Genomic DNA, 11,733 nt, shown 5'->3' with positions numbered 1-11,733 from the left:
ACGTTAGAGAGGAGTGCTCCGCAACGCGGAACACTGAACGCTGGGGTGCCAAGTCCGCCAGAGATGTATAGAATATAAGACGGCGTTGTGAACGTTACGCCTTGTTGAATAACTAGGAGAAAGAAAATATAGATGCATTCATGTTACGGCTACATGCCTTTGTCATAGTGGTTATGAGCAGTAAATTGGAGGCAACATTCTGTATGATATATGCCACATGATCTATATAATGTACATTTTATGCATAGTAGTTGTGGAAAATGATAAGTGCAAGGGCTTTGCATTCAAGGATAAGCTAACTTATGTGAGCAGGGCTCAGGCTTAACTGCGGAAACAGCTATCAGCACTTAACGGAAACCCAGTCCCTCAGGTAGAGGGTAAAACCAAAGAGGGCGCTGAGTAGCAAAGTTACTCAGAAAACTCTCGAACAAGATCCTCAAAGATCTAAAACCTAGGCCCAGTGAAACGCCTGTGTTTTATAGGTCGCCGAACGACCATAAGCCTGCACTGCCCCTTAGATCCGTCGTATCTGCGTGCAGTGGTGGCACAAAGATAATGATGTCTTTTTATGGGAACACTAAACTAACTTTTGAGGTTTGTTACCACTCATCTGTGAGACATCAGGGACTTCAAGTTAATCAAGTGATAATCAAGACAGAAAGAGCATCAACAAAATATGGGTTTTTGCTATTCGATAATGCATTTTCTCCCCGACTGTTAGGGAGAATGCTGGAAGAGGTGAGGGAATCTAGAGCACGTGGGTAAATGGGTGGTAGGAAACGGAAACACTGATGTCTGATGACGGCTTCTTAATATGTCTTACAGGGATGAGCACTTGCTGTGAAAAAACAGTCATATCATTAGGAAATTAAGCCTGCGCGTGCGCATAGCTTAAAAGAGCGACAATGAGCACAAATATCTGGTGGAATCTCCCATCTCCAAGCCTAAGTGTCCGGGGGCAATATGTGTCAGTTAGGCAAGTCTGGGTTTCCTGAGGTTTGCACGCAGAAAAGTGTGGTCTTCGAAATTAAGCGTGAACTGTGCGAAAAAGCGTAATAAAAAGCGACATAGCCTATGTCAGGGAGTTTATATGCCCTATTCGTCTGATATCTAATGAGCACCTGCGAGACGAAAACAACAAAACAGAAAATACCCATTTTGACCATCAAATTTTGACGAAACACACCTGGGTGAAATCCAGAGAGGTAAGCACCCTGTAACCTTTTTAGAACCCAAGATCATAGGCAGAGCTCAGGGCAATTCAGACAGGGAAAGAAGTCAAACCATTCTTGTAAGAAATCGGCGACCAGACCCAAACGTGCGAGGCTCATCACAGCCGATTATACGAATGAGGTCAGTGCCTTAATGCATGATGCGTGGGACTTAATTTTGTGCACATATGAGTGATACTGATGCGTGATGTGTGATGATTAATCACTTGAAATCGCTTGCATGCATAAGTGATGCAGATGCGTGCTGCCTGTTCCCTGGAAATCGATTGTGTGTATGTGTGCTGCGTCATGCATAATGCGTGATGCCGGTATGCCTGAATTCGTGTGCATGTACACGGATTTTTAACGTTTTTTAATCATTAGATATATGTACGTTATATTGTGTGATGGCTGACCATTGCTCCTTGTTTTAATTTTCTGAATGCTGGTGACCTGTAAAAACTGTGGCTCGCCGTTTGAAACAAAACAAACTTGAAAAACCAGATAGAATCGGCAAACAATTTTTGGGTTGGCGCTCATGATCTTTTGAAACAAGCACGTTGAGGAAACATTTATGCATCTACCTTTCCTTTTTCTTGGTTATTCAATGAAAAATAAGGCTATGTATGAACGGCGTTCATCTAAAATGCACTTAAAAACTTACGTAAAGAAATATAAAGCTTCAAACCAGGTAACACATTATGTATAATCGGCTTCAATACCACGGAGGTTCTAAGCTCAAACCACTCGTACAAGATGTCCGTGATATATTTGTACAGGAGACGGCCCAGTGTCCACAACAAAGCCGCGCAGTGCCCCTGCACTGCAGAGCCGTCTTGTCAAGTCCTGTCGCAGTGCCCCTACACTGTAGAACCGTCTGGTCAAGTCCTGTCTGAATACGCGTCCCAGCCGTTTTCACGCCAATGACCTTAGATAAGGACCTAGTTTGGTACCAAATTGGAAAAACAGAAGAGGGATAACATAAATAGGTGCCAAACCTATTGATAATCAGGCTTACCAAAATAGCTGATAAAAAGTGGTAGGGAAGCGTTATGGCGTCATCACATGCACATATCTATTCGTTATTCTACGTTCGCGAGTTTGGTTTGACGGGACCAAATCATTACGTGCTGCAAGCGTCAAATCATGAATAGCTGCTGATGACTGTAAGAACCCGTCCCACAGTGTACAGGCTATTCTGGTAAACCTGGCCACCTTCCATTCATTTTGCTGCTCTTCTTCGCCAGTTTCAGATTAAGGACCAAATAAGGTCTCCGTCTAATAGTGCTAGCGTGAAAAATGGCTGTACCTTTCCAGACGTCCTGTCCAACAATCGCGTGGATTATCGTCTGCATGCGTGGCATCTTCACATACGGGCATTTGGTGTTCATCATGTGACGCGGATGTTTCTGCACCTTGGCCACATTACATAAGACACCCATGGACGTAAGACGGTTTGGTAATTGTATTATATGTGTATATATTTCTGCTAATCTACATATCTTGAGCTCAATCTGATTTATGACATAGTGTTATGCTAATCTAGTAATGCAATTGGCCAGTGAAATGATCGCTTCATTCCGTTTTATGAGCATCCTCATTCATGCAACTGCAAAGAAGCCTCGAAAATGTGTGACGTCAGAGCTGTTCAAAGTTCGCTGTGTGTTATTGCACCGTTTTCGAAGGTAAGACGTCCAATCGATCGTGACAGTGGAGAACCGGCATTAAATCACAATTCATCCTTGAGATTCTGCGCCATAGATTGGTAGTGGTCAGTCCACATGCCACTGCAGGCAACGGTAATCTTCCGCAATTATTTGAAAAAGACCGATCCTCGCTTTAGGTGTCTGACGTGATGTGCCTTTAATACGTATGCATGTCTGTAATGCGCATTCGTAAGCTGATGAGAATCTGTCTTATTTTTTATCCTTCCTCTACGTGGCGAGCCCCAAGGGCAGGCGGAGGCTTACTTAGCCGTCTAAATTTTTTTCCAAAATAACTTCTAAATGGTTTTGAGTAAGGTGCTGAGGTGATAGCTATGGATTAACATGATTTCTGCGGATGTGAGAATTTCCGGCTTCTGATCTTGTATTACAAACGGTCCTTGACTTTTTCTTGAGCTCTTGGAGAGATATTTGTTCACAAGTGAAAAATTACGTTCATTTTTCCGAGAAAATGCAATAGAAAAAATCTAGTCTCTTCGCCTTATACTTACCTCTTTGAAGTGATCACCTACCGTTCTAGCCGTTTTTTCAAGTTCTTGGCCTTCAAGGTCAAGCTAGATCAAGCTTTGATCTGCGTGACAAGATTTGGCCGTTTGAAGATGAAAAGATTTGAGCCTAATGACGCAGGTATCACAGCTTAAGAAGGCCTTTCAGACCCTGGCCTATCCATTTATGTGACTGATTGAGCTATCGGCGTACGGAGAGGCGAACGCAGCAATCACCTTCACCTCTTTGACCTGACAGAGGCACATCACAGGTCACATGTGTCAACTTCCACTAGATAAGGCTTCCTGATAAAACATTCTAACAGTGGCAAACCGTCTTCCGCATGGCCGTAGCGTGCTTAGCTTTTGAGATAACAGATGACCACAAGCTGCTAATCTGACCTATTTGAATCAGTTTGCCCTGTTAAAGCTCACGCTCATCAGTTTCCACACATACCTATCTGATGCAATTTGATGACAAATTTCCAATGCTGTTCTCAGCGCAGGTCTCGCTCGCTTAGTTTTTGAGATCTTAGGGAGATCTTTGAGGCCCCCTCGTAAGGCGAAGGTGAGGAATATCCTGTAGGGCAAGAGTTATGGTGAGCATCGCTACGGAAGTCAATAGGACACCTTTTGCGATCGGAGTGTGGTTTCACTATCAACATAGTTCATTGAATGTGCAATAAAATACAGCAAACGTATTTTTCAGTTCAGCATACTGACACTCTCGTTCACACACCATTGCCTGGCTTGGCTGACTTTATGTTTTAACAACAGAGGCACACGTTGGAATTTCGTAAGGAGTGGTCTGACCTCGATTGGCTCTACCAGGGGCCCTCATGCGGCGTCCTTGTAGGGAGCAGCGGCAGTAGGCACTCAAGTCATTCTTGTATTTTAATGGGACCTCTTGCTCCTAATGTTACATTGTGACGGACTGCACGTAGCGGTATAGTCGGGATCGCGCCCAGGAGGGGGCCAATGCGGGGCACAGCAGGCTCTTTCATCCTGGGAGGCCCCATTTCGTTTCTTTAAGGACCATGTGTTTAATGTAGGGGATCCTTATGCTCGGGATCCCATTTTGATGCCTCGAAGGCTACGTTTTTATAGCTTTACAATACTTACGTGCGTCTTAAATTGCCAAAACGTACTGGAGTCTTTGACCCCAGGAGACGGTGGACCTAGGGCTGCCTCCAGGGCAAGTACCCCCCAAAACCTCCACCCCCTGACTACGCCACTGACGGCAGGTAGCCATATGAGAAAAGGTGGCTTCAGGTGCTCTATGTGTGTTCTTCCTTGATGTACACACTTCCTCGATGTACATCTCTTCAGCATCCTCCATGGAAGTGGCACAGGTCCGTATGCTTCGCGCCTTACCTGACACCCCTGACAAACACAGATGCATATGCAGCTTCTTTGGAATGCAATGCCGACCAAATTGGACACCGTGACAAATATTTAGGACAGGTTTTTATAACGACCCGATTATAAGACCACAAAATGACTCATTGTGATTGCATTGACAAAAAACAATTTTATGTCTGTCTATTTTGTCATATGCATCACACGGAACACGCTTACTTTCTATTTAAGCAGTCATGCCGAACAGTAAAGCAGCTTCATTTTTTCAGGCTACAAAACCACTGTTCATACTTGTCTGCTCACGCCACTTTCTATCACGTCTTATCACCCGTCTACACCTTGAGCCATACTTATATAATCTGCTTCAGCGCATCTCCTTTTGGCGACGCATTCATATGGGCAACGCACGCAAAGGACTATGTCGAGTCCCGGCCGTGGCAGTGACGGAAGTCCATGCACGTCACCCGCCTGAGAGCTGTTGTGACAGCCAGCGTGGTAACGCAGCCCAGCCGTGGTGACAGTTCAGCCTCGTTACACGGCCGCGACACCTGGTGAGAGCTAACTAGCTCCGCTGATTTCGCGAGGAGCCCTCCAGGGCGGCGGCCGGCCAGCCTTGACGCGCGGGAGCCGACTACCGCAAATCACCGGGCGAATTGTCCTGTTACGGACGCGCTGTTGCACACCCCGCCACGCGACGCGCGCACGATCGGCAGCCTGATGACGGGTGGTCGACTCAGCCTTGCGACACCGGCCGCGTTCGTGTCGCGCTGGATTGCTGACAGGTACGGACCGCTGGTGGTCCTGTCCATCTTGGCGTGGCACGCGCGGACAAGGGGATTTGTAGGCCTGATCTGAGACCCTTTTGCTAGGGTGCGAACACATAAGCGTTCTATGCAAAACGCAGGTATCCCTCCACAGTGAAGTCAGGCGGCATGGACAAAATTCATCCAGCTTGCACGTTAACTGAAAACCCGTGTTCCAACATTTGGGAGAATGCAACATTGTACCTATGGGGAGGTGCACGCAAAAAATCAAAGCTTCAATTAGACCCGTTTATAGCGCTGGGCGAATTTACTCGGCAAAAGGCGTGAACCATATTTAAAGAACCAACAGATCCCCTATCCGATCAGATGCTTCCGGGAAACTGCAACGCGGTAGGTGAAGGGAACGAGACTGCACTTTATCACAGGCCAATATCCTCAGCGCGGCTGAAACCACGTGCAGGTACTCAGTTCTAGCCACTGTCTGACTTCATGCTCAATGAAATGACGAGATTCACCCCGATTGTATGCAAAATAATCGTGAGTTATGTCACCAGCTTGTACACACTCATTTGACACTTGTCTTCACAGCAGTGCGGCAGTATAACAACTTAGTTGCGCATCATTCACATTAAGCTTTCCTAACATAATATGTCTGAGTGCTTTTTGGCAAAGAGCATGTTCTGTGCTGCTTTTAGCCAGCGCAAATCAATCTGGCTTGCCAATAACACTGCAAAATGAATGAAATGACAAAAAGATAAGAGAGAGGTCTATGGATGAGAAGAAAGGGAAAATATTTTTGGATGGGCCCAGCAGCACCGCATTTACAATATGTGAACCCGAAAATCGCAGCTTGTTCCTGATCCTAGTGACTGTGACCATGTCTGTGTCAGTGACGACGAAAATCACAGCTTGTTCTTGATCCCAGCCGACTGACGGCGTTGGTGTCAGTGACCTTGTCCGCCTGTTAGATCTTGTTTTACTTGCTTGAATTCGATAGCACTTCTTGATATGCATGCCACAGTTTCCGATCTCCTTTCTCGCGACTGGACGTTAATGCATGCTGAAGTCATGTGGAAGAGCGGTAAGATAGCTGTCGATTATGTGTAGGTTTTTTATCATTCTACCTGATTGATTCACTTGAACAACTTCTGGCAGATAAGCAGTTATCCAAAATACAGCTTTTAAATAGCTCGGCAAGGAGCTATTCAACAATAAAAACCAGTTCTGACGCAACTTCTCGGGGCTCAGTCGTATTCCGACAAAAGAGTATCAAGAGTTGGGACATAGAGATCCCGTTTATATTTTATAGCAAGGGACAAATGCATACAAAACCACGATGAGTCTCACCTCGCAGTCACTATAAAAACACGCGACCGGACGGCTTATCTAAAAATACTGAGTTCAGTACAGCTCGGAGATAATGCAACCAGATTATTCCAAGGAAAAGCGGCTAGAGGACCGAATCTACGCCGAGTGTCACTTATCGAAATCGGCCGCTTCATTCCACCGTCCCGCAAACTTCCAACGCTCTCTCTCTCTCTCTCTCTCACCTCCTCAACAGGCACACGTTCCATACAGCGGCTCACAACCTTACGCTCTAAAACAAAACATCGGCCGCCGCTGCAGCCCCGCGAAACGATACCACTGGTCTTGCGCGCCGCCGCGGGCTGTTGGTATCACAGTCACCGCAGCGGTCCAACAGCACATGCCGGTGCCGAACCGCCTTCTGCCCCGGTGGGCGGGGCAGGGACGCTCCCGCCCACACCGGGCGACCGCGGACCTGCGCCACACGGGAGGGGCGCTCCTGGTCTTCCCCTGACGACCGGGGAGCGCCTGCTCGCCAGGGCGCGCCGCGATCCCCGGCTGCGGCCCAACGGCGACGCAGAGGGCGCCGCCGTCGCTCCCGTCCTCCGAAAGCCGTCCGCGCCGCGGGAGTGCTCCGCGTCGTTTATTCGTACCGGATGTCAGCGTAGTAGCCCTTGGCCCAGTCGGCCAGGTAGGAGACGATCTGGGTGCGGCCATCGGGCATCTTCCAGCGGTACTCGCCGGTGATCACCATGCCGTCGCTCGTCTCCTTCTGGCTGAAGGCGTTGTCCGTGTTCGAGTCGTCGACGTCGTAGCCGAACTCGTACGGCCGAGACATGTGCATCATCTTCTGCAACAGGGACGTGCACGCAGAGTCAGAGGTGCCGCGTTAGAGCGGACTCAGGACGCTGAACGCAGCTCGGAATAGAGGGACGGTGAAGGGGCCGACAGGTGGCGTTCAGCCAGCCATATCTGGATAGAGACACATTGGCTGCGTGTGTGGCGGATTGGGGTCGACGGTCGGATACGACGCACGATTTGTGCGTGCAGAGTGCAGTTAGAGTGCGCAATAGGATCCTGACCTTCACCATCAGCGCTCCAGTGCAAATAATCACGATCCAGCTGGCTGCCAAACACTCGCACACCCATAACCGACTAACTCTGTTTTGAGCTCTCGCAGTTCTGCTTTACTTCTCAACCGTTTCCCCGGCAGTGCGCGCTGCATACGAGCACACACCTTTCAACGACCGTCAGCACCAGCCCGGAACTAGAGAGCCGGCGCCCGCCGCGCAGTGGGTGGGGATCACCCATCTGTGAGGAACGGGGAGCTGAGCGCAGACGTGCTTACCGATCCACCAGGCGCCGGTCCCGGCGGCAGGGTGAGCGCGGGCCGCCGGGTCAGCGGGCGCCGAGTGGTGACGACAGGGCGCCGGGTGGTGATGATGGGGCGCCGGGTGGTGATGACAGGGCGCCGGGTGGTGATGATGGGGCGCCGGGTGGTGATGATGGGGCGCCGGGTGGTGGGGAACGGCACGCGGCCGCCTTGCGGGCCCGAGCCGTCCGGCACCAGGTTGGGCGGGATATACTCGGGCCGCGGCGTGGTCGCGGGCCGGTAGGTGGGCCGCGGGCGGCGCGTGGTCGGCGCCGGGGTCGGACGAGGCCGGCGGGTGCTCGGCGGCCGGTACGGCGCCGGCGTGGTGACCGGTCGCCGCGTGGTGGTCGGCCGCGGCGGCGTCGGGAGGCTGAGCTCTACGTTTTGGTGCCGCCCGGGTTGACTGGGCCGCCCTTGTCCGGCGGCGGCGGCAGGTACAGCCCGTTGTCAGGCACTGGGTATTTGTACCCCTTGGTCATCGGGCTGCCGACCGTCAGGCCGCAGGCCACCGCCACGAACACAACCTGGAAAGCGATGGGGTGAGGTTAGACTAAAGCCCGCTGCACGAAGGCGTACGGGCAGGCGAGGAGCTTGCGGTTGCGTTTCCAAACACACGACATCGCATGACTTGTTGCTGATGCCCTATTAATTTTCTTCGAGTCTACACTAAGCACCCGGGTGGCTGCCCTAGTTCGTGTTTATTGTGCCCATTCCTAAACGGAGCCTTTAGTAGGCCAGTTCCTCAAAGCGTTCCAATGCGGAAACGTGGCCAGGCTGGAGACCCCTGATGCTTGAGAAAAATCAGTTTTCCTATCGAGCGTGGTGTCACTCGGTCCCAGTTTGGGGGAGAATGCTACCCACGCTCCGATAAGTTTGGAGGTCCAACCGGCGGAGGGAGCCCACGCCCGTCTTTTTCGGCCCGCTGCGTCATCACCAGCTCGTGGGACCCGAGCGGTCCCGTCACCGAAGCTTGCCCTTCGCGTCGCGTACGTCGCAAGGTCGGCGGCGAAAGGCGACCACACACATGACGAAACCGTCCGATAACCGTGCCGTGTCTCCCTGTCCTGAGCGTCCCGCTGGATTCGGCGGGCACCAGGCGAAGGCACGGACGAATTCCCTTCAGCGCTGGTCGCACCCGTTATTGATGACTCATTGCACGCGTTGGGGCTCTGCCAAAAGGACCGCTCCTGGCCACCGCGTTGAACACGTTTTGCAATCGCTGATACGGGTGGATAGTGTTTTACGACGCGTTGCAATGGTTTGCGCTCCTTGAACAAGAATGCGCATTGTTTTTTAGTAATTTTTATGACAGCAGTGACGTAAACTAAAATATATAGCAAACTGAAGCTGACAAGTGAAATAGATGACAATGGAAAGCTTCTAGAGCGAGAGAAATTGGACAAGAAGGGCATGAGCTATGCCATAACGGACCGATCAAAATGGACACCACAACAGCCTGGAAGATCAGTGGCCATTTGCCAGACCCTAACACAGCTGCTATTTTCCATACCTTAACACAGCCTCAAAAGGCTAACCTCGGCGAAGACAGGAAAAGCGCACTGAAGCAATCCAATAAAATACAGATGGTTGCTAAGAATTGAATGATATTGTCTGACCATGTTGCGTATGAAGCGGTTGAACACCTTGAGACGCTCAATACTTTGTGGCTCTTACTGTCTGCTTAATTGCATCATAGCTTAACAACAAAATACCACGCTGTTGTGCGCGTCGAGGATAACATGTACAGCCATTGGCCTAGGTCAGCAGTCGCTTACTACGCATTTTAACCGCGTAAGATTAGCCGATGAAGTATTGGAAGCCGCTTTCATGGCGATCGATGACTGGGCAGAGCGCCGTCGGTTGGTGGAGCGGCACGGCTCGTGGCATGAATGAATGTGGCGCACCAAGGCTGCCAGCATCTGAAGAGACCATTCATTGCACTGGTCTGACGTGGACGTGCTCGCAAATAATGCTCAGGTCGGCTATGAAGGTCAGGGCAGTGTTAAGGCTGCAGTCGTTATTGTAACACAGGCTCGCCTTGATTAATATGCATGCAAGGCAGGACACACACGGCAGCGAATTTAGGTTAACGAGCTGCACTGTCTACATCGCAACAGCAGATTATCCCTTTAATACGGCCAGCCTTTATTTCCATCTGCTCGCATTATTCAGCGGCGTTTATCGTTCAGCATCAAATGATGTGGAACGACCCGGCTGGTGGCCGATTGTTCATACATGCCCGCCGGGTGTCGTTAGCCAAGATTGGGTGGCACATTTCGGTACCAATAGCTGGCCAAATAACGGTTCCAGACCCGCGTGGCCTCCACCCCCACCGCACAGCAGTTTGCCACCGAGTCTTAGTTGCGTCGGCGATGTACTTCCGATTAGGGGAAAGGTCACAGAGCCCTGGAAAAGCACGTGCGGAAGGGGAGAACGGAAGGCAAGCCTGGGGTACCGAGATGCGCGCTCGGGTTCCGGGAGACGCACGGGGACCCGGAACACGCACTGGGCTCGGGAGACCCGACAGCTGCCGGGGAGGCGCCGACCTCCGCCAGCGGTCCACCGACACCCACTGCGCGCCACGGGAGGCCGCTGCCGGCCCGCTAATGAGCGCTGATAGCTCCGGTAGCAGTTAGGGTCTGTGGGCCGGGTGATGTGTGGGGGTGGGGTCAGGGACGGGCACCTCCCACGCCCCCGGCCCAGCCCCGCGTACTTTAAGGGGCGATTGCAGCGACCTGGAGAATTGCACCGACGAAAATGGACGCGATTCGAATGGGGTCGCCCGGGCAGTCATTGCGGCACGCTGACAGCACGAGGCGAGATGGCGAACAGGTGCTTGGGCTCTGGGTCGAGAGAACAAGTGACGTGGCAGAAACGTGGAACATGACGTGTGACGCGGTGGAAACGCGTGACTTGGTACGGGGGACGAACAAGCACGAGCGGGTGGGTACGGGGGCGAACAAGCACTTGCAAACGAAGCATACGTAAGTGCAGTAAGGGATGTTGAGTGCCCACAGCTGGTAGACTGCACTGACTGCCCCCATCTGCATACTAGCGTTTATAGGTTTTCCCTTCGGACTCCTTAAGAGGGAGAGAACGAGAGAGAGAGAGAGAGAGAGAGAGAGAGAGAGAGAGAGAGAGAGAGAGAGAGAGAGAGAGAGAGAGAGAGAGAGAGAGAGAGAGAGAGAGAGAGAGGGAGAGAGAAAGAGAGCGAGAACGAGAAGAGGGAGAGGGAGAGAGAAAAGGAGATAGAGTGAGTTTTATATATATATATATATATATATATATATATATATATATATATATATATATATATATATATATATATATATATAACCGATTATAGATGTTTCAAAAGTAGGTAGACCTAGAAAGGCGTATGTGGAATACCTTATCGGTGTACAGCATGCATCAAAACGTCCGTCTGAAACGTCATTGAGAGTGCCTAGTAGGTTTAATGGCTTTGCGAATGTAAGTATATCATTTGCAGTTAAAAGAAATGCAGTTATGTGA

General features: G+C 50.6%; 1 protein-coding gene across 1 annotated transcript; it reads right to left on the bottom strand.

Annotated features, from left to right (window-relative positions):
• Window positions 1-6,814: 6,814 nt before the first annotated feature.
• On the bottom strand, window positions 6,815-8,487 carry LOC119100133 (uncharacterized; the record flags this gene model as incomplete). Its single annotated transcript, XM_037223246.1, has 2 exons — window positions 6,815-7,698; window positions 8,197-8,487. Coding segments are annotated over 2 exons (498 nt in total), but the record flags the coding sequence as incomplete, so codon positions are not given.
• Between the last annotated feature and the right edge of the window lie 3,246 nt (window positions 8,488-11,733).

Source organism: Pollicipes pollicipes, unplaced genomic scaffold (genome assembly GCF_011947565.3).
Source record: "Pollicipes pollicipes isolate AB1234 unplaced genomic scaffold, Ppol_2.1 Scaffold_2555;HRSCAF=2994_pilon_pilon_pilon, whole genome shotgun sequence".
Classification (NCBI taxonomy): domain Eukaryota; kingdom Metazoa; phylum Arthropoda; class Thecostraca; order Pollicipedomorpha; family Pollicipedidae; genus Pollicipes; species Pollicipes pollicipes.
The sequence above is the reverse complement of the archived record's forward strand: the minus strand, read 5'-3'. Positions and strand labels throughout refer to the sequence as shown.